General features: G+C 38.7%; 1 protein-coding gene and 1 pseudogene across 3 annotated transcripts in view; one reads left to right on the top strand and one right to left on the bottom strand.

Annotated features, from left to right (window-relative positions):
• The window catches only part of MAPK14 (mitogen-activated protein kinase 14), an 83,158-nt gene that overhangs the window by 15,318 nt on the left and 44,641 nt on the right, over positions 1-23,199 (bottom strand). For all 3 annotated transcript variants that reach the window (XM_012461590.2, XM_012461589.2, XM_064361120.1), the window contains exons 4-8: positions 16,443-16,554; positions 15,706-15,735; positions 15,325-15,372; positions 13,789-13,903; positions 13,158-13,229 (exon numbers count right to left, since the gene is read on the bottom strand). In XM_012461590.2, the coding sequence (XP_012317013.1) occupies positions 13,158-13,229; positions 13,789-13,903; positions 15,325-15,372; positions 15,706-15,735; positions 16,443-16,554 (377 nt within the window). The remainder of the gene's footprint in view (positions 1-13,157; positions 13,230-13,788; positions 13,904-15,324; positions 15,373-15,705; positions 15,736-16,442; positions 16,555-23,199) is intronic.
• Positions 2,592-2,995, top strand: LOC135268317 (ADP-sugar pyrophosphatase-like; annotated as a pseudogene).

The raw sequence follows: 23,199 nt of genomic DNA on the forward strand, positions 1-23,199 counted from the left end.
GGCTCTAAATATAGGCCACAATGCCAAAACTTTTATTCTGGTAGCCAACACTTCAATGTATGCTCAGAAGGTATGTGCATGTGTTAACCAGAAGACAAAAATTTGTTTGTTCTCTTTTAGTCTTACCTAAAAAGGAAATTTTGAGGGGAAAACATGTTATAAAATAGCTTTTAATATTTCCTCTGAAAATGTGAGCCGTTTATCCACGTCTATACTGACTGACATTCTGGGGAGGGAGAAGGGGAGGATGACTGTGTTCTGACCCATCAGGTTTTTCACATGACTAAATCCTCTTGGCTTCAGGTCTCAGCTTCAACTTCACCCCCTCAGGGAGGCCTCTTCTCAACACTCTATACACGTAACCCCCTACCCTCCAATTCTGTCTCTCAGCACCACGCTTGATAACATCATTGTGCTCATCACAGCCTAGAATTACTTTATTTGCTTACTCTCTGACCCGTGTACTGGTCTACAGCTCTATGAGGGCTGGGGCCACTCTGCCTGTTCACCACTTATCCCCAGCCTAACATCTCGTACATGACGGGCAGTCAAAATATTTGAGGAAAAGGTAGAGCAGGATGAAAGAATTTTTTTATTATGATTATACATATAAAGGCAACATAGCAGCACTTAAAAACAACAGTCTCTATAAGCCATAGGTACCTACGTTATAGGAATTACTTATGCAGTAATTTGACATCTTGTCTTTTCTTCTAGATATGAAATCAGCTTAAATGTAAGAAAATTCTGGACTGGAGTCAGCAAACGCCAACCTCTGCCTGTTTTATATATAAAGTTTTATTAGAACACAGCGATGCCCATTCACTTATGTACAGTCTATAGATGTTTCCACATTACAACAAGCACAGTTATCATATGGTTCCCAAGCCTAAAATATTTACTACCTGGCCCTTTCAGAAAAGGTATGCTAAACCCCATCCTAGACCCAAACAACTTGTGTTCTTTAGCAAGCAAAGATAAACTAGAAACAAATCCACTCACAAAAGTTATTTCTAAATTAAGAATAGTAGGGAATTTTGTCATCTGCAAATGGCAAAAATCAGTGTGTTGTAAAGGTTAAGATTTTAATACTGACTTCTCAGTTCAAGGTGTTGACAAGAAAAAAATTTTAAAGCATAAGTTCATGGGGACAGAACAGGTGTGTGGGTGGGATGGATACTGTCTTGCTCTAAAATAATCAGATTAATTACAATAGAAATTAGTCAAAAATATTCTTGCTGATTTAAAATGACTCAATTTACAAAAATTTGGTTCCCTCACACTAACACTCTTCAGGAATATATTTAACTGGGTAGCCACCACAAGATAAAGTGAAACACATATGAGAAAAATCTTGACTACTTCAAATCTCAAAAAGGTGGCTTTAAAATATATTTGCATCAAAAGTAATCTCTAAAATGAAGCTTTTGATATTGGTATTCTTGTTTAAGAGACTTCTGACTACTTACAATGACAGTCAATTTTTATACTCTCTCTAAGGAAGACAGAAGGTTCTCTGAGCTGTGAATTTCTCAGCTACCTGAACTTCACTCCAACCTACCTGTAAGAGTATACAACTTCCATTAGTCACAGTGGCTCATGACGTCAATGAGCTGGGAAACCCTCTTTCTCCCACATCTGCTAGCATGAAACAATATCAGGCCTGAAGAATCAAGCCCCAATTCTGCAGCCTCACACTCACAGCTGTCTGTGATTTGTCATCAAGCTTCTTTTCTGACTCTGGCTCAAACTATTATTCCTTAATGCATTCAATGCTTCAACTCACACTAGATATTCCAGGCACTTCTAAGCTTCCAAGTTCTTATTTATGTAACTCAGAAACCAGAATACTCCCCTCTCCTGTCCTTCCAAGCCTTTTCTATTCCTATTTACTCTTTAAAATCCTATTCAAACAAGAACTCTGCAATGAAGTCTTCTTGGATATCTTGAGGTGGAATTAAATTTCTACTTTTTTTCAATAGCTTATCTATATTCTAGTGTATTTATCACTCTATCTTATTTTATAATCAGAGACAAACAGTTGTTCAAGTAACTACTGTAACTCTCTTTCCACTGAGTCTGATTATTCTGGTTTAAAGGACAGGTACCATCCTATCCCCCAGCACCTTTCCACAGAGCGGCTTGATAAATACTGGTTGACTTGAAAAGATGAGCCATGGCACATCCTTTTAGCACCTCAGGAGGTGGGGTGTCTCAAGCCGTGGCACCGGCATCTGCTGACACTGCTGCCTCCAGCAGTTTTGTCCTCTTCCCTTCTTCACCCCTACACCTTGGGGGTGAACTCTCCTGAGGGCTGTAAAGACTCGTTTGAAAAGGGAGAGCCACAAATCAGCAGAATCTTCTCAGAATGCCAAACAGTATATTATTTCAGAGGAGTTAATTTCAGAAGGAAAATGGGTCAAGCCTGAACAAACAACATACACGGATCCTATTGGTAAAACTAGAACTTGGGACTCAGTGAAATGTACAACCAGAAAAGAACAGACTGCTGATGGTGTAGTAGTCATCTCCATGCTGCAGAGAACACTTCACTACGAGTGTATGTTCTGGTCAAACAGTCCTGACCACCAATGGGTGGTTACTGCATAGAGTTCCCTGCAGGTCTCAGAGATGATGATGAAACCCCAGAAGCAGCTGCTCTTCGGGAGCTTGAGGAAGAAACTGGCTACAAAGGGGACGATGCTGAATGTTCTCCAGTGGTCTGTATGGACACAGGTGTGTCAAACTGTACCACACCCATCATGACAGTAACCATTAACCGAGATGATGCAGAAAACGCAAGGCCCAAGCCAAAGACAGGGGATGGAGAATTTGCAGAAGTCAGTTTTTTTAACCCAAGAATGACCTATGGCACAGACTTGATGCTCTGGTAGCGGAAGAACATCTTACAGTGGACACCAGAGTCTACTCCTAGACTCTAGCACTGAAACATGCAAACGCAAAGCCATTTGAAATGCCCTTCCTGAAATTTTAAGGCCAAAGACGACACTGGCCATTTTTATAAATGAGACCACCAGGACTTCTTCACAGACTTTGTATTCAACTTAGTTTAATGTTGATTTGAAATTAGCTTTTTCATAAAAGCACAGAACACACACACACAAAAGAAAAGATGAGCCATATTATGCTTTTCAACTTAGCTCTACCCTGCTGCCTTGCCCTCAAAACCCAGAATGACCATACTCCATGGAAAAATATACAGTGTAAAATAAAAATCTTAGTAGCTAAAAGCATTTGCACGAAGGAAGTTAAAACATGCAAACCTCTGAAGAAATCACCATGGGTTCTTCAAAAGGTGGCAAATCCACTGAAATACAGGCCAGTCTTCCAACAGTACCAGCTACTGTAAGGCCACTGATTTGTCCAGGCAGTTAAGACCAGAAGCTTCACATAGCCATATAAGCAGAGCAAAGCAAAACTTACCACATCATGACAATCAGTTATTTCCACAGTGAGCTATCCTTTATAATAGGTTTAGCCCTTGTTCCCTTAGGTAGAAAATATTTTTACAATTAGTTTAAAATGTAATGATCACGATGTCAAAATTTAAATCATAAATCTCCTGAATCTTTCTAAAATAAATGAAGAAAAGGACAACTTAGGCCTAAGATTACTCTTTTTGAGATGGACTCTCGCTCTGTCACCCAGGCTGAAGTGCAATGGTGCAGTCTTGGTTCACTGCAACCTCTGCCTCCTGGGTTCAAGTGATTCTCCTGCCTCAGTCTCCTGAGCACCTGGGATTACAGGTGCCCACCACCATGCCCAGCTAATTTTTGTATTTGTGGTAGAGACGGGGTTTCACCATGTTGACCAGGCTGGTCTTGAACTCCTGACCTCGTGATCCCCCCGCCTCAGCCTCCCAAAGTGCTGGGATTACAGGCGTGAGCCACCGCACCTGGCCCAGATTACTCTTTAGGCCAAGTCATTTTTAACAGAGCAAAAGTCAGTCAGAATGAACAAATAAGGGGGAAAACAAACAAACAAACAAAAAACCTAAGTGTAACAGGATAATTCTAGGGAAAGTAAAAGAGGGATATTCTAGTCAGTTCTAAGCGGTCCAGGAAACTCCTAGAAAACCTCCACAGGACAGAAAGTTAAAGATGAATAAAAGGACCAGTTGCAGACATATCTGCCATGAGCAGCAATTTTCAATGAAATAAATCCACACAGGGCAAAGTGGAGCACTAATCTTTGGGAAGGTAGGAAATCTTCCTGGTGACAGACAGGATAGACAAAAATAAGACTTAGCCTAGCTTCTTATCCTCCAGGTTGTCAAAATAGCCATTTTCACTGTAACACAAAGAAAATGTCTCAAGGTACCCTTGGTTTATGGACAAATCTGAGGATTCTACTCTTTTTTGAGAAAATGTATTCTCAAGATAGAGAGGAAAGGGCAAATAATCGAATAAAATATTTTTCTTCTTCAGTATTTATTAGGACACTTGCTTTTAGTGTCTCAAGTGAAACTGCTTTTTAAAAATGAGAGAATATTTGGCAGAGCACAGTGGCTCACGCCTGTAATCCGAGCACTTTGGGAGGCCAAGGCGGGCAAATCACTTGAGATCTAGAGTTTGAGACCAGCCTGGCCAACACAGTAAAATCCAGTCTCTACTAAAAATACATAAAAATTAGTCAGGTATGGTGGCATGTGCCTGTAATCCCAGCTACTTGGGAGGCTGAGGCAGGAGAATTGCTTGAACCCAGGAGGTGGAGGTTGCAGTGAGCCAAGACTGCACCACTGCACTCCAGCCTGGGTGACAGGGCAAGACTCCGTCTCAAAAAACAAAAAAATAAAAAAGAATATTTGAAACCAATGACTGAATGTGATGGGCAGATGTGAGAGAAGGATCTCTAGAAGCTTTAGCTCTATTGCTGGTGTTTTAACTCACAAGCAGGACAGTATGAACAGAGGTGTTCATTATATTATTCTTTGTCTTGTAGTATGTCTGAAATGTTTCAAAACATGTTTGCAAAAGATCAAAAGAAGAAATGAAACAAAGCAGAATTAAGAAGCAAATTTAATACACTAAGAAAATTCCTGTAGACTAGGGGAGCAGCTGATAGCAAGTAGATTTTAATTCAGCTCCGTTAACCCATAATATCTTAAGAGTACCATTTCTGTTAAAATGAAAGAAGGTTTAACACACAAAGGAAATTCACTTGATTATGTAGCAATGGAAAACAGCAGCAAGCCAAGGCTGTGATGTCTGGTAGGAAAACAATAAAACTTTCCCTCTTCCTTAAGCTGCAGAGTGTTGAGTGTCGGTAGTAGAATTTTCTAAGTGGCTCATTCATTTCAAGATAGATCTATGGTATCTGAAATAGGTACTATACCTGAAAGAGACACTCTGTATCCTCCCTCCTTTCTAGTACAAAGTTCTGTTAGCTGTGTCCTCATGATATCCCCAGTCAACTAAGCTTTTAAGAAAGGGCTTCATTCTTTAGAAAATAGTAATAATATTATTAGGCCAGATGGAAGGGTTCTGCAAAATCACAAACAAGAAAAATTTTTTTTTTTTGAGATGGAGTCTTACTCTGTTGCCCAGGTTGGAGTGTAGTATTATGATCTCAGCTCACCTTTGCCTCCCAGGTTCCAGTGATTCTCCTGCCTCAGCCTCCTGAGTAGCTGGGATTACAGGCTAATTTTTGTATTTTTAGTAGAGTTGGGGTTTCACCATGTTGGCCAGGCTGGTCTCAAACTCCTGACCTCAGGTGAGTCACCCGCCTCAGCCTCCAAAAGTGTTGAGATTACAGGCATGAGCCACTGTGCCCGGCAAGAATAATTTCTAATCTGATAATATATCATTGGCTTTAAGACAAAAATCTGAATTTCTTATTTTTTTTTTAACTAAAGTTCTGGGATACATGTACAGGATGTGCAGGTTTGTTACATAGGTAAACATGTGCCATGGTGGTTTGCTGCACCTATCAACCCATCACCTAGGTGTTAAGCCCTCCACGCATTAGTTATTTATCCTGATGGTCTCCCTCTGCCTGCCCCTGCCCCCCACCAACAGGCCCCAGTGCGTGTTGTTCTCCTCCATGTGTCCATGTGTTCTTATTGTTCAGCTCTCACTTATAAGTGAGAACATGCAATGTTTGGCTTTCTGAGGAAAATGGCTTCGAGCTCCATCCTTGTCCCTGCAAAGGACATAATCTCATTCCTTTTTATGGCTGTATAGTATTCCATATCGTATATGTACCATATTTTCTTTATCCAGTCTATCATTGATGGGCATTTGGGTTGATTCCATGTCTTTGCTATTGTAAATACTGCTGCAATCAACATACACATGCATATAATCTTTGTAACAGAATGATTTATATCCTTTGGGTATATACTCAGTAATGGGATTGCTAGCTCAAATGGTATTTCTGGTTCTAAGTCTTTGAGGATTTCACCAAACTGTCTTCTACAATGGTTGAACTAATTTACATTCCCACCAACAGTGTAAAAATGTTCCTATTTCTCTATAGCCTCACCAGCATCTGTTGTTTCTTGACTTTTTAATAAGCACCATTCTGACTGGCATGAGAGAGTATCTCATTGTGGTTTTGATTTGTATTTCTCTAATGGTCATATTGTAATGGTCATTACAACCATCGGTAATGGTCAGTGATGTTGAGCTTTTTTTCACGTTTTTTGGCCACAAAAATGTCTACCTTTTGAGAAGTGTCTGTTCACGTCCTTTGTCAACTTTTTAATGGAATTTTTCTTGTAAATTTGCTTAAGTTCCTTGTAGATTCTGAATAGACCTTTGTCAGATGGATAGATTGCAAAAATTTTCTCCCATTTTGCAGGTTGTCTGTTCACTCTGATGATAGTTTCTTTTGCTGAGCAGAAGCCCATTTGTCAATTTTTGCTTTTGTTGCCATTGCTTTTGACATTTTCATCATGAAATCTTTTCCCATGCCTATGTCTTGAATGATATTGCCCAGATTTTCTTCTAGGGTTTTTATAGTTTTGAGTTTTACATTTAAGACTTTAATCCATCTTGAGTTAATTTTTGTATAAAGTGTAAGGAAGGGGTCCAGTTTCAATTTTCTGCATATGGCTATCCAGTTCTCCCAACACCATTTAATAAACAGGGAATCCTTTCCCCATTGCTTGTTTCTGTCATGTTTGTTGAAGATCAGATGGTTGTGGATATGCAGTTTTATTTCTGAGATCTCTATTCTGTTCCTGTGCTAGCTTTGGGGTTTGTTTGCCTTGATTCTCTAGTTCTTTTAGTTTTGATGTTAGAGCGTCAGTCTGAGATCTTTCTAATTTTTTGATGTGGACATTTAGTACTATAAATTTCCCTGTTAACAGTGCTTTAGCTGTCTCTAAAAGATTCTAGTATGTTGTCTCTTTGTTCCCATTGGTTTCAAAGAACTTCTTGATTTCTGCCTTAATTTCATTCTTTATCCAGGAATCATTCAGGAGCAGGTTGTCCAATTTCCATGTAGTTGTGTGGTTTTGAGTGAGTTTCTTAGAGTTCTAATTTGATTGTGCTGTGGTGTGAGAGACTGTTATAATTTCAGTTCTTCTGCAGTTACTGAGGAGTATTTTACTTCCAATTATGTGATCAATTTTGGCCTAAGTGTGATGCACTGCCAAGAAGAATGTATACTCTGTTGTTTTCGGGTGGAGAGTTCTGTAGATCTCTATCAGGTCCAGAGCTGAGTTCAAGTCCTGAATATCCTTGTTAATTTTGTCTCAATGATCTGTCTAATACTGACAGGGGGGTGTTAAAGTCTCCCACTATTATTGTGTGGGAGTCTAAGTCTCTTTGTAGGTCCCTAAGAAGTTGATTTATGAATCTGGGTGCTCCTGTATTGGGCATATATATTTAGGATAGTCAGCTTTTCTTGATGAATTGAACCCTTTACCACTATGTAGTGCCCTTGTCTTTTTTGATCTTTGCTAGTTCAAAGTCTGTTTTGTCATAAAACAGACGTGCAACTCCTGCTTTATTTCTGCTTTCCATTTGCTTGGTAAATTTTCCTCCATCCCTTTATTTTGAGCCTTGGTATGTCTCTGAACGTTAGATGGGTCTCTTGAATACAGCATACTGATGGGTCCTGACTCTGTATCCAGTTTGCCATTCTGTGTTTTTTAATTGGGACATTTAGCCCATTTACATTTAAGGTTAATATTGTTATGTGTGAATTTGATCCTATCATGATGCTAGCTGGTTATTTTGCAGACTTGTTGATGTAGTTGCTTCATAGAGTCATTGGCCTTTGTACTTCAGTGTGTTTTTTGCAGTGGCTAGTTTTTCCTTTCCATATTTAGTGTTTCCTTCAGGAGCTCTTGCAAGGCGAGCCTGGTCACGGTGATGAATTCCCTCAGCATTTGCTTGTCTGAAAAGGACTTTATTTCTCCTTCACCTATGAAGCTTAGTTTGTTCAGATATGAAATTCTGGGTTGGAAATTATTTTAAGAATATTGAATATTGGCCCCCAATCTTTTCTGGCTGAGAAGGTTTCTGCTGAGGTCCACTGTTATAGTCTGATGGGCTTCCCTTTGTAGGTGACCTGGGCTTTCTCTCTGGCTGCCCTTAGTATTTTTTCCTTCATTTCAACCTTGGAGAATCATGACTATGTGTCTTAGGATTGATCTTCTCATGGAATTTCTTACTGGGGTTCTCTAGAGATTTCCTGAATTTGAATGTTGCCCTGCCTTGCTAGGTTGGGGAAGTTCTCCTAGATGATATCCTGAAGCATGTTTTCCAACTTGGTTGCATTCTCCCCAACTCTTTCAGGTACTCCTACCAATTGCAGGTTCAGTCCTTTTATATAATCCCATAGTTCTCAGAGATTTTGTTCATTCCTTTTCATTCTTTTTCCTCTATAATCTTGTCTTTTTTCCTCTAATCTTGTCAGCAAGATGGTCTTCAAGCTCTGAAATTCTTTCCTCCACTTGGTCTATTTGGCTATTGATACTTGTGGTTGCATTGTGAAGTTCTCGTGTTGTGTTTTTCATCTCTATCATTTATGTTCCTCTCTAAACTGGTTATTCTGGTTAACAGCTCCTGTAATGTTTATCGTGGTTCTTAGCTTCTTTGCATTGGGTTAGAACATGCTCCTTTAGCTCAATGAAGTTCATTATTATCTACCTTCAGAAGCCTAGTTCTGTCAATTCATCCATCTCAGCCTCAGCCCACTTCTGTGCCCTTGCTGGAGAGGTGCTGTGATCATTTGAAGAAGAGGCACTCTGGCTTTCTAAGTATTCAGCATTTTTTCACTGATTCTTTCTCATCTTCATGAGTTTATCTAGCTTCGATCTTTGAGGCTGCTGACCTTTGGAGGGGCTTTGGTGGGGACCTTTTTGTTAATGCTGTTGTTGTTGCTTTCCATTTGTTTTGCTTTTAATAGTCAGTCCCCTCTTCTGTAGGGCTGCTGCAGTTTGCTGGGGGTCCACTCCAGACCCTATTCGCCTGGGTCCCTTCTGTACCTGGAGGTGTCAACAGTGGAGACTGCAGAACAGCAAAGACGGCTGCCTGTTCCTTCCTCTGGGAGATCCGTCCCAGAGGGGCACCAACCCAATGCCAGCAGGAATGCTCTTATATTAGGTGTCTGGCAACCCCTGTTCAGGGGTCTCACCCAGTCAAGAGGCATGGGCCCACTTAAAGAAGCATTCTGGCTGCCCCTGGGTGGAGGAGGTGTGCTGCACTGGAGGGAATACCACTCATCCAGACGGCCTGGATTCCTGCGAGCCAGCAAAGGGAAAGACTAAGTCTGATGATATGTGAAGATCGTGGCCATGCCTCCCACCAGGGGCTTCATCCCAGGGAGATCAGAATTATGTTTGTAAAACCACTGGCTGGAGTTGCTGAAATTCCCACAGAGAGACCCCACCCCATGAAGAGGGATAGGTCAGGGTCCAGGATCCAGCCTAAAGAGTCAGTCTGGCCATGATCTGCCACCACTGCTCTAGAGTTTGCACTGTGGGCAGAATGGAGCTTCGGCAATGACAGCCAACACTCCCCCAAGGAACTCAGTAGTCTTAGGTAGTCTCCAGTCAAGAGGCTCCTGAGAATCTGCATAGCTCTGTGGTTGGAACCCAAGACCCTGGTGGCATGTGCTCATGAGGGCCATCTCTTGATTCACAGGTTGCACAGATCCTTGGAAAAAGAGTGATTTCCCGGACAGGGTAGCACAATTACTCACTACCTACCTTGGCTGGGGGTGAGAGCTCCCCTTGCCCTGTGCAGCTCCCAGGTGGGATGTCGCTCCACCCTGCTTTTCCTCACTCTCCATAGGTCACACCAACTGCCTAGTCAGTCCCACTGAGAGAACCTGAATACCTCAGTTGCCAGTACAGGATACCTTCCCTGTTTTCATTCTTCTTGGTGGTAGTCTCTGACCGCGGTTATTTTTAGTCGGCCATCTTGTCCCCTCCCTGGTATTTCTTATGTCTTTAAAAGAAATCCAGGAATTGCTAACAATCAAGTACCAAAATAATCTCTCAAGAAGGAGACTAATTACAAAACCCAAGAAAAAGTAAAACAGGAAGACAACTTGAAGAGATCTAAAAATGCATAAACCAATGCCACTAGCCACGTGTAATTAAGTTTAAATGTAATCTAAATAAAATTTTAATGACATTTAAAATTCAGATTAAAATACTCAGAAAACTTTGAATAGAAGGGGATATGGTTTGGATGTTTTGTCCCCTCCAAATATGTTGAAATGTGATCCTCAATGTTGTAGGTGGGGCCTGACTGAAGGTGTTAGGGTCTTGGATCCCTCAAGAATGGTTTGGTGCCCTCCCCATGTTAACGAGTGAGTTCTTGCTCTACTAGTTCATGCAAAAGCTGGTTGTTTAAAAGAGTCTGGCATCTCTCCTGCTCCCTCCCTCACCATGTGACATGCCTATTCCCCCTATTGCCATAAGTGAAAGCTTCCTGGGGTCCTGACCAGAAGTAGATGCTGGCACCATGTTTCTTTTACAGCTGTGTAACTGTGAACCAAATAAACCTCTTTTCTTGATAAATTACCTAGTCTCAGGTATTCCTTTATAGAAATGTGAAATGGACTAATACGGAAGAAAACTTCCGTAACATGATAAAGGGCATTTATAAAAAACCAACAGCTAACATCATACTCAATGGGAAGAGACTGAAAGCTTTCCCCCTAAGACAGGAACAAGACAAAGATGCCTACTTTCACTGCTGCTATTCAGCATTGTAGTGGAGTTCTAAACAGAGCCATTAGACAAGGGAAAGAATTAAGAGTATCTAAATTGGAAAGGAAGAAACAAAACTTTCTCTATTTGCAGACAACATGACCCTATATATAAATATAGAAAATCCCAAAGAATCTAGACGAAAACTGCTAGAGCTAATAAACGAATTGAGCAAATTTGCAGGGTATAAGATCAACAATCAAGAATTAGTTTTGTTTCTATATACCAACAATGAACACACCAAAGAAACTCCATTTATAATCACAGCTAAAAGAATAAAACACCTAGGAAAAAATTTAACCAAGGTGAAAGACTTTACAACTGAAAACTACAAAACACTGCTGAAAAAAATTGAAGACTTCAATGGAAAGAAAGCCTGTGTTCATGAACAAGATGATGTAATAGTGTTAAGATGTCAATATTACTTAAAAATGATCTAAAAATTTGACACAATCCCTATCAAAATTCTAAAGCCTTTTTTTTTTTTTGCAGAAATAAAAATGCCAATTGTCAAATTCATATGGAATTACAAAGGATCCAGAATAGTCAAAGCCATCTTGAAAAAGAAGAACAAATCCAGAATAGTCAAAGCCATCTTGAAAAAGAAGAACAAAGCTGGAAGACTCACACTTCCTGATTTAAAAGCTTACTATATAGCTACAGTAATCAAAACAGTGTGGTACTGCCATAAGGATAGATATATAAACCAGTAGAATAGAATTGAGAGTCCAGAATTAAACCCACACATGTATTGCTAATTATATATACCAAATTTCTAAGAAACAAGTAAAAGGTAACTGAAACAAAAAACGAAGGAGAAATCCTAGGGTACCATGTTGATTTGATGGGGGAAGTAATAGTCTCTTTATGCTGCTAGAGTAACTGGGAGGGTTAAGAACCACTATGCCGGAACACAAGTGACTGTATAGTTCAGGCAGGAAAAGATAATGGGAAACACTTTCCTCTTTTCTTCTTGTCAGGCAACCAAAGCTGTCTCTACACAGATGGCAACTTACAAGAGAAGGTTAAGTAAATTACAAATACAAATCCTTTGAATTCAACTTTTACAATTCAGGAGAGAACATCTGTCTGAAAAAGAACCAAGTAGAATACAAAAAAATTACTAAAACCAAAATTTTGAAATGAATTCTCATGTATTAAAAAATGAACCCCCAGGCACAGTGGCTCACGCCTGTAATCCCAGCACTTTGGGATGCTGAGGCAGGCAGATCACGAGGTCAAGAGATGGAGAACTGATGAGAGTTCCAATAAATCACATTTTCATGACATTATTACTAAACCATGAAACAAGCATACAGCAGATAGAAAAGGAGCTAAAATAAAGGGGCTATAATAAACCATAAACTAGACAGTAAGTCTGGGAGTAAATTAATTGGTTTGGCTGCAATCTGAGATAAAGCTGTGCTGGGGAAAAAAAAAGCACATGACAGGGTAACCTTGTCAGTCCTTGCTTTTACTATTTGTTGTCAAACAACAAACATAACGAATAAACAGTATATCATTGCAGGTACCAAACATAGCCTTTTTAATACATAAAACAAACATAATAGCAAGACGCCCTTAAATTATAAATGGGTATCTTGTACTCATTAAGTGTTTAAACAAGTAAACTAAACCTGTCATTGGGATCCAGAGCTTTTCATGAGTAGGCTCAGGTCTCAGAACCACTGTGGGATGATTAATAAGGGTTTGTTGCAAAAAGATGACAGATTTGAAGGGTTTTTCAGCTTATGAGGAATTTTTTCCAACTCATGAAAGTAAACTGAAGCCTCTTTCTTGGCAAGGCAAGGTACTCAGTAAGAAGGAAGGCCTCATAACGTATTATCTGGACTATAAAAGCAAAAAACTGAGAGCCCTGCCTAGAGATAAGTAAAAGGAGTATACATCCATGGACACCAGAATACAAATAAGAAACAAGAATCCAAAACTTTTTAAAGGATACGGTCTGTGCCAGGAAACAATGTTCTTCCAGTCAATAGCTCGGCCATTATGCATCCCACTGACCAAATATCAACTGGCAATATTAAAGAGAAATAAAAGTACATGCAATGTCACTGTTATTATACTTGGCAACAAATAAAACCATAACTAGGAGTGAAATATTCAAATTACTATTTAAAACCTCTGAGCCTCAACAATCATACTCATTTTTACAGAAATAAATGAGCTTATTAAGATCTTTACCCCACTAAAGGGCTGTTCAAAGGTGGGGTAACATACTTAAGATAAATAAGCTGTTCAAAAAGGGGCAAAAGAATGGTAGATTCTTCCAAGTAATATTGAGGGATTAAAATTATGGACTCATTGTCTTCAGGTATAAGTACTCAGAGAATAAATTCAAAATCTAAATAAATAAAAACCCAATTGCTAAATCACAAGGTTTAAAAGCTGTATATAAAACCCCACTTCCCCACCTGAGCAAGTAAAATATTTTCACTTGTAGACTTTAAAAGGATCACTGAGGGAAGAAAAGATATTTCTTTCCCCTCCCATAATCTCTACTTCTGAGAATCCCAAATGCATCCAACATAGGATTTTAAAATAAGGCCCTAAATAACCAGTGCAAGTAATACCTGTCTGGTTGTAATGCATCCAGTTCAGCATGATCTCAGGAGCCCTGTACCACCTAGTGGCCACGTAGCCTGTCATTTCATCATCTGTGTGCCGAGCCAGTCCAAAATCCAGGATCTAAAGGGCAGAAGAGGAACAGACAAACTGTTAAGACTTATAAACAGGCAGGGGAAAACAACAACTCTGTTGCCTTTTTAAAAAGGAAAACAAGATAGCACTTTTATAAAGAGATTTCCTGGTCCATGCTTAGAGTGCATCATAAACAAACAGTGAGAACTCAAAAAACTGAAATTACAAAAAGCAAAACAAAAATGTCACTCCTTGGTATTTAATCAAGCGCAATGAGAACTTATGTCCACACAAAGGTTTGCACATGAATATTCACGGTTGCTTTACATAGCCTCAAACTCAAACTAAAGCAAACGTCCATCAGCAGGTGGATAGATTTAAAAATTCTGATATGTTCATAAAACAAAATACTATTAGCAATAAAAAGGAAAAAAACATTGATACACACAACAATACAGAATCATTACACTAAGCAAAGGCTAGACACACAAAAATACACACTGTATGATTCCATGTACATGAAACTCCAGAAAAGATAAACCTAATCATAGTGTTAGAAGCAGATCCATAGTTGCCTTGAGCCAGAGTTAGGGGCAGAGAGGTGGGGATTGACAAGGAAGGAGCACAACAGACTTTTTAAAGTAACAGAAATGTTCTTGGCCAGGAGTGGTGGCTCATGCCTGTAATCCCAGCACTTTGGGAGGCCAAGGAGGGCGGATCACAAGGTCAGGAGATCAAGACCATCCTGCCCAACATGGTGAAACCCCATCTCTACTAAAAATACAAAATTAGCTGGGCATGGTGGCATGCCCCTGTAGTCCCAGCTACTCGGGAAGCTGAGGGAGGAGAATCACTTGAACCCGGGAGGTGGAGGTTGCCGTGAGCTGAGATCAAACCACTGCACTCCAGACCGGGCGACAGAGCGAGACTCCACCTCAAAAGAAAAAAAAAATTCTTTATCATAAATGTGACAGTTAAGTGGATATATAATTTTGCCAAACTGTACACAAAATGTTGCATTTTAATGGAAATTTTTTTTAAGTTAAAAAAATGAAATGGAACAAAGCAAGTTCTAGAGCTACTTGCTCTTTAGAAACAATTCACTTATCTTTTATTTGACTTATTTTGAGTGGATAAGTTTCTGCCATTTTTCCTCTTAGGAATCTATTTAATCTAGTTATCACCTCTTCAGCATTGCTTACTTTGTATTTGACTATTATCTTCCTTTATTATGATTAATATATTAAATTTCTAATTTAACTTTATGTTAAAATAAAAACAAGTGATGCTACTTCTAATGTCACTTAGCTTACTGAGAAATGTTTTAAATTTCAAACTCTGATAATAAAAACAATATGAATTTCAGATAGTCATGGCTCATAAATCTACTCCCTATGAAAGTTTGCCTGCTTAGTCAAACATATAATCTCAAAGTAAAGCAAACAATGACTACTGTCTCTTCATTTTACCTTCAGCTCACAGTCTTCATTCACAGCTAGATTACTAGGTTTTAGGTCCTAGGAAACAAGTACAGAGAAGACAGGATCAACTTTATAAGGCATGATCAATTCTCTTCCTACAGGAAATAATGAGGAACTAGACATAAAAGACTTCATCCAGCTATCAAAAGACAATCTCCATCCTACAGTCAAAATCTAGTCCACGTTAGCCTTACATAGAAAAAAACCTATACATTTTCTTTCTTTAAGCAGTCTAAACCTAGAGAAAAGTTGCAATCAATCCACATTTCAATGGCTAAAGTAAGTTTAGATTAGGATCTTGGCTAAATGCCATTCTTCCACCCTCACCCCACTTCCCCAAAATAATGTAATCAAAGACACAATACATACCCTGTGAATTATGTCAGCTGAATGTATATACTGCAAAAGAGAAAAAACTCAAAGTTATTCCAAGCTTCTATTGTCATATTATATATTTGCTGCATATTTTCATGAATCAATAAGAACTACTAGTGTTAACAGTAAGATTAGAAATTAGCATAAGTAACTATCAGTATTGAGTACATTTACCATAACTATAATTTCCACAGCTATTGACTCCACTCAGTTGAGCTTTTAATCTATTTTCTGGTTGGTACTCTGGAGCTCAACAGGACTCAAGGCAGCTAAATATCAAAGATGGTTTAATTTTAAAATACTGTTTATCTGCCCCTCCAATGAATAAATAAATTAGTCTTCCTTGAGGATTTTTTAAAAATCTCAACATTACACTGACCAGATATTAGATTACATCAATAAATTACTATTTAGATGTAAGAATGAAGAGTCCTTATCTTTTAGATATGCATACTGAAGTATCTATTGGTGGTATTATATAATGTCTAGACTTGCTTTAAAATAATCCAGGGCTTGGGAAATACAAAAGAAACATAATTGGCCATATGTCAATAATAACTGTTGTCAATGAGTGAATATGGCAGTTTATCGTACTACGACTTTTACTTGTGATTTTGTGTGTTTGAATTTTCCATAAGAAAAGTTGTTTACTTGTTTATTTGTTTAAGCCCTAAAAGGAGGGAAGAAAGGGAGAATTCATTTTTAAAAATTATTATTTATATTATCTGTACCTTTAGACCTCGGAGAATTTGGTAGATAAGGAACTGAACGTGGTCATCTGTAAGCTTCTGACATTTCACAATGTTGTTCAGATCTGCCCCCATGAGATGGGTCACCAGATACCTAGAAATTAGTGAAAAGTTACATAACAATCTAGAACCCCTAAGAAAGCTCTTATCTTCACAAGACTTTTGTAATTTTTGTTGTTGTTGAGATGGACTCTCACTCTATCACCAGGCTGGAGTGCAGTGGTGTGACCTTGTCTCACTGCAACTTCCACCTCCTGGGTTCAAGCGATTCTCCTGCCTCAGCCTCCCGAGTAGCGGGAACTACAGGTGCGTGCCACCATGCTCAGCTAATTTTTATATTTTTAGTAGAGACAAAGTTTCACCATCTTGGCCAGGATGGTCTTGAACTCCTCACCTCATGATTCACCCCACCTAGGCCTCCCAAAATGCTGGGATTACAGGCATACGACACTGCCTGGCCTGACTTTTGTAAGTTTTTAAGGGAAGGCCACCCTTCCTTTAAAATGGTAGCTGAACCACGATGACAGTTAAAAGTTAATAACCACTCATTTTTTTGGCGGGGGGCACTGAGGAGGGGCACCTCATTACCTCAGTTTCAACATCACTATTCTTTTTTTTTTTTTAGAGACAGGGTCATGCTCTGTCATGCAGTGGCACAATCATAGTAGCTCATTGCAAGCTCAAATTCCTGGGCTCAAGTGATCCTCCCACCTTAGCCTCCTGAGCAGCTAGGACTAAAAGTGTGCACCACTACGCCCAGCTAATTTGAAAAACAATTTTTTTTAGAGATGGGGGTCTAACTATGTTGCCCAGGCTGGGCTCTAATTCTTGGTCTCAAGCAATCCTCCCAATTCAGCCTCCCACCATTACTATTCTAACTTAACTACCTGCCATCTATTCTAAACATTTCATACTCATTCCTATTTGACATCTTTTTCCAAGTTATCTCAAGAAAAAAGAAAACAGGACGAGCTTTGTGGCTCACACCTATAATCTTAGCACTTTGGGAGGCAGAAGTAGGAGTTTGAGATCAGCCTGGGCAATATAGGGAAATCCCACCTCTACAAAAAATAAAAGAGAAAACAACAAAAGCAAAGATAGGAATTAGAAAGATACATGGGTCAATATCAGTTTTCTTAAAAATGTTATTCTTGCATGACAAATACACAGTATAACTTAGTGCACGGCTAGAATAAAGTATCTTGTAGTTTTAAATCCACCACTACATTTTTACCTCATTCTAAGCCTTCCACATTATAGGTTATAAAATAGGAGTATTTTTTGATTTTCAAACTCTAATTCTTTTTCAGGAATGACTGGTAAAAGGATTTTGTTCATTGACAATATTCCTGCATTTACCATAAAGGAAGGAGGAACATGTTTTATCTGGAGGAAAGATGAGGCATTCCAGAACTTCTCCTCACAGGTGTGGTACTGTTTATTAATCCCATCTTTATGTAGTAAGATTAGGGAATGATTACATTCAAGTCCAACAGGTTCACCACACATATTCTATACACAATGCCTTAACTCACTCATTACTGTATTACACAGCTATGGAAACATAAAAAGTAGATCGGTACTAAAAAGGCTGATTTTTTTTTTTTTTGCTCTTTTTTTTTTTTTGGCAGACAGAGTCTTGCTCTGTCACCCAGGCTGGAGTGCAGTCGTGCAATCTCAGCTAACTGCAACCTAGGCCACCCAGGATTAAGTAGTTCTCTTGCCTCAGCCTCCCGAGTAGCTAGAATTACAGGTACGCATCACCACACCTGGCTCTGGCTAATGTTTGTATTTTTAGTACAGGGTTCACCATGTTGGCCAGGCTGGTCATGAGCTCCTGACCTCAGGCCTCCCTCAAACTCCTGCCACGGCCTCCCAAAGTGCTGGGATTACAGGCTGCACCTGACTAAGAGGTTGAATTTTTAAAAATAAGGGTGAGTTTTATTTACCGTCTAAGAATCATTTTTATTCCTGAGGTTGGGTAATAATATATATCAGCTGAACTATAAAGAATGCTGATTTCATTTCATTTCTATTTTCATTTTTTATGAATTTTGGAGGAAAGCAGGTCAGCAATTTAGATCTATTATTAATGTATTGTAAGAATAAACGTGTGACCTACACATAAAACTAATATACTATATTTATTCCTTTCTGTCCTCCAAGAGGAATGGAATTTTTTTCTGTCATAATTTCCCTGTAGGGCAGCCATGGTCAGTTCTTAATTTCATGAAGATCAACAGGACTTAACCTAGTGGTAACCTTAAGGTAAGATTTTAGCATTTCATATTTTTAAAACTTGTATGTTTCTACTGCCTTGAGGAAAGAGTAGACTCTAAATATAATTTAATAAGTAAATGAGACTGAAATGTTTAGATTCAAGAGATGTTCCAGTCTCAACGTAACATAACCAAAGGTACTAACTAGCACTTATTCTGTGCCCAGCACTGCAGTAAGCAGTTTATTATGTCCATATCTCATGTACTCTTCCCAATAACTCTGTGAGATAATGTCCATTAGCATTCCCATTTCATTGACAAGGAAACAGAGACAGAACAAGGAGAAGCCATCTACTCATGGTCAAAAAGAGTAGGAATGTCAGGAGTTGAATCTAAAACTGTCTGACCCCACAGACCATGATCCTAATCACACCACATATTCTTCCAAGAATTCTTTCAGCTAATACAAAATTTACATCAAGGGAATGAACTTTTTAAAAATTTGCATAAATGTCACAATAACTAGGGAAGCAATATATCTGAGTAATTTCCTTCATAATTCTCAATTCTGTATTTACTGTCAAAGTTAATCTTAACTAATAAAGAAGGCTGGCAAGAACATAGCAATATTCTGTCCTAATCATAGTCACTGTATTTTTTTAACCCCAAATAGATGCATAAACTGAGGAAGAAAGAATCCAATTTCAGTCTTATAAGACTGCTTTGCACATAATTACATTTTTTGACATTGCATAATAACAAGGTTATTCTCTCAACTTTCCTAAATAATTTTACAGAGAAGAGACAAACATAACTTATCTTTAAATAAAACCTAAAAGTCCTAACTAATATGCCTGAGCTAGTTCACAAAGGTGTTAGGCAAAATTACTAATGAAACCATAGCAACTTCAAGTACAACTATTGTGTTTAAATGGTTACCAGTGACTTAAGAAATCTTATGCAGCCAGAGGACCACTGACTGCATGGCCCAAGGGAGAGAGCATGCTTTTAGTTAGAACATTTTACCACTATGTAATTTCTCTCGAATCCTTCCCCCCTCAGAGACCATATCCATTGTATCACTAAAAAACGTACAGAGTGAGGGTGAGACTGCCAAACATTATGCAAGTTTATAAGATTAATCAGTCTATACAGTAATAGCTATCAAGCATTACTACTAAGCTACAATGAAATAAACTTAAAGGCATTATTTATGGCAGAAGCATCTTGCAGGAACTAACCTAATCACTATACATTGTTTCTGGGAGACCCAAAGACCAATCCATGACCACCAATTGTTAAATTCTAACTCCCACATAGAAAGATTTTCAAAATAAGTCTTGCAACAAGGAACAAAAGCAAGCATCATGTAAAAATGCTGATGGTTTATGGAAGATGCACCAACTTCTAAAAATAATGAGCAGGATGGGGGACAAGGAATATAGAGGAACACATTTTAAGTAAGTACATTCCAAAAGAGGCATTGATGGAGAGTCACATGGTTTCTACAGTATTTGTTTCTGGAAATCATATTCAATTACGTTTTAGTAAAGACATGCCTAATATTGTCAATGTATATAATACCTAAAGTAAATTAAGGAAGGTTAGATTTGAGTATGGTTGAAAGCTATCTAGTTCTCACATCTTTACAAAGGAATTAAGTAAGCTGGACTTTATTAGGCTAAAAGTTGAAAAGAATTTCATGGACTGATACAAATCTTGTTTTTCACTTTTCTGGTGAAGTTGGTCTCCTTTAAATTTAATCAAAGTATAGAGAGCACAAATCACTTTCTCAAAGTGACTCCTGTTAGTAAAATGTACTGTGACAGCAAGAAGGAAGAACTCTCATAAATGCTTTTCAGTACTCTAGACAGCACCCCATTCTACAGCTTCATTTCTACTTCTTGGATAATACCCAACTGTTAAGACCAGCGCCGCCATCCTCACCCCTTTCCCCCAGACCCTCGGCTTTTTAAAGCATAGAAAAAAATCAGAAAGAACCTATGTAGAAAAAAAAGTCTTCTGTATCTATAGACTGGCATCTCTTACTACTATTAATCCTATTCAAAGCAGTTACCAAAAGGCCAAAAAAAAAAAAGCATTTCTTACATATTTAAACAGGGTACTTAAAAGAATCACAGGGATTGACAATTTGTAACCACAAGCTTCTGCAACTCACCCAGTGATCCTGGAGACTTATTACAGTCTATTCTCAACACAGGAGACAGAGTGATTCTTTTTTTTTTCTTTTTAAGACGGAGTTTCACCATGTTGGTCAGGCTGGCCTTGAACTCCCGAACTCAGGTGATCCGCCCACCTTGGCCTCCAAAGTGCTTGGATTACAGGCGTGAGCCACTACACCCAGCCAAGAGTGATTCTTTAGAAATAAAAATCAGATCAGGACACTCCTTTCCTCAAAAGGCTCCTTATTTTACTGAGAGTAAAACACAAAATTCCTTTCAATGGCAGATAAAGTCCTACATAATCCAGTACACTGCCCCCAATTATGTCTCTGATTTCACAGTTTTCTCTTACTCACCTCCACACTGGCCTCCTTGCTCCAGTTCCAATATATTATGCAGTCTGCCTCAGGACCTTTGCACTGACTGCCTCTTCTGCCTGGAATGCTCTTCCTCTAGATATCCCGAGGTCTAATTCTTCTACTTCAAATTTTTGCTCAAAATTCATCTCAATAAGGCCTACCCTTACTACTCCATTTTAAATTCTATCTTTCTGCCGCCCTTGTACTCCTAATTTCCCCTTCCTGTTCTACCTTTTCTTTTTAGTCATAGTATTATTGTCTGCTAACACACTATGTAATTTCTATTTTTATATGCTTACTGTTATTTATTGTTATCTGCCTGTATAACGTTCATGGAGGACAGGGTTATTTTTTGTTCCCTGTAGTATCTGAAGTACCAAGAACAGTGTCTGATAGATAGTAGGCACTCAATTATCACTGAATGACTCAGGACAACTCATAGAGTACAACTAGGAAGACAAGACAAGGGCTCATTTTATTGAAATATGTGTGCCAAAGATATTACCTAGTAAGCAGACCAGACTGTTCTAATATAGGGGTAAAAGAACCATTCAGCAGCCAAGTAGGCAGCTTAGCAAGCTTATTTCATAACAAATTATTCTCACTTGAAGCAAAGGTTACTAAAAGATGCCCTCTACATTACCTGCATCAATCAAACTAGACTCAATATTTTACCATACAGTCTACATACATTACAGGATGAAAACAGAAAAGCCAGTCAAAGGAGAGAGCACTGAGCATGCTTTCAGACAACCAAATCATCAACCAGTTATAAAAAGTGACAGCGCAAAGTCATTCATTCATTCTATCACTCCATCAACAAATATGTATTTTTGGGCACTGGGGATGTAGCAGTGGGAAAGACAGATACAGCATTTGGATGAAAGGAAGGCATATATAAATATATAATCATAATAAAGCATGATTATAGCTATAAGGATATATGGTGCTAGAGAACACACAGGAGAGGGCCCCAGCACAGATTTAGGAAAGAGTGAATTAGAGATAGATTGCTGAAGGACTTAAACTCTAAGCTAGGCCTTGAAGCTTCTTCACCTTTTAAAACTAATCTGAGAAAAAGGTGGCATCTTTTTGATCATGTCAAGCAAAAACTGAATGATATTTTCTTAAGAGACATGTAACTTACTTAGATTTCAAATGTGAATTTGTAAAAATATCTACAAGGAGTTTCAACACCCACCATCCCCATTTCAGCAGACCTCTGATAAAAAAATAAGTTGTAAATATAAATGTCAATAGTTAACTTGGCCGGGCGTGGTGGCTCAAGCCTGTAATCCCAGCACTTTGGGAGGCCGAGGCAGGTGGATCACAAGGTCAAGAGATCGAGACCATCCTGGTCAACATGGTGAAACTCCGTCTCTACTAATACAAAAAATTAGCTGGGCATGGTGGCACGTGCCTGTAATCCCAGCTACTCAGGAGGCTGAGGCAAGAGAATTGCCTGAACCCAGGAGGCGGAGGTTGTGGTGAGCCGAGATCGCGCCATTGCACTCCAGCCTGGGTAACAAGAGTGAAACTCCGTCTCAAAAAAAAAAAAAAAAAAAAAAAATAGTTAACTCATTAATCTTTTTCCTAGACCACTTCTCCTCCTATATTCACTATCTTGAGCACTTAGCCAAGTTTCAAGCAACTAGGCTAGGTATTTCTTTCAGCATTATTTCCAAAAAGATCATGTTTATTAGCTAAATTAGGAATAGTCCTAAACACACACACACACACACACACACAAGAATTCATTAATGCACAATTTTTATCTAAGTACAAAAGAAGAATCAATGGTTATTTTCATTTAACACTCTCCATTCCATACACATCTCGTCCATTCCATACACATCTCATTTCTGTACACTTTACATATTTCCTTCATTCTCTGTCTGAAATAAATTTCAGCTTCCACATCCCATCCCATTTGTTTCTTCGTACACAGTTATTACCTTCTTCAGAGGCTTTTCTCCAC

This window comes from Aotus nancymaae, unplaced genomic scaffold (assembly GCF_030222135.1).
Source record: "Aotus nancymaae isolate 86718 unplaced genomic scaffold, 86718_ANA_hifiasm-v0.15.2.pri h1tg000040l, whole genome shotgun sequence".
Taxonomy (NCBI): Eukaryota; Metazoa; Chordata; class Mammalia; order Primates; family Aotidae; genus Aotus; species Aotus nancymaae.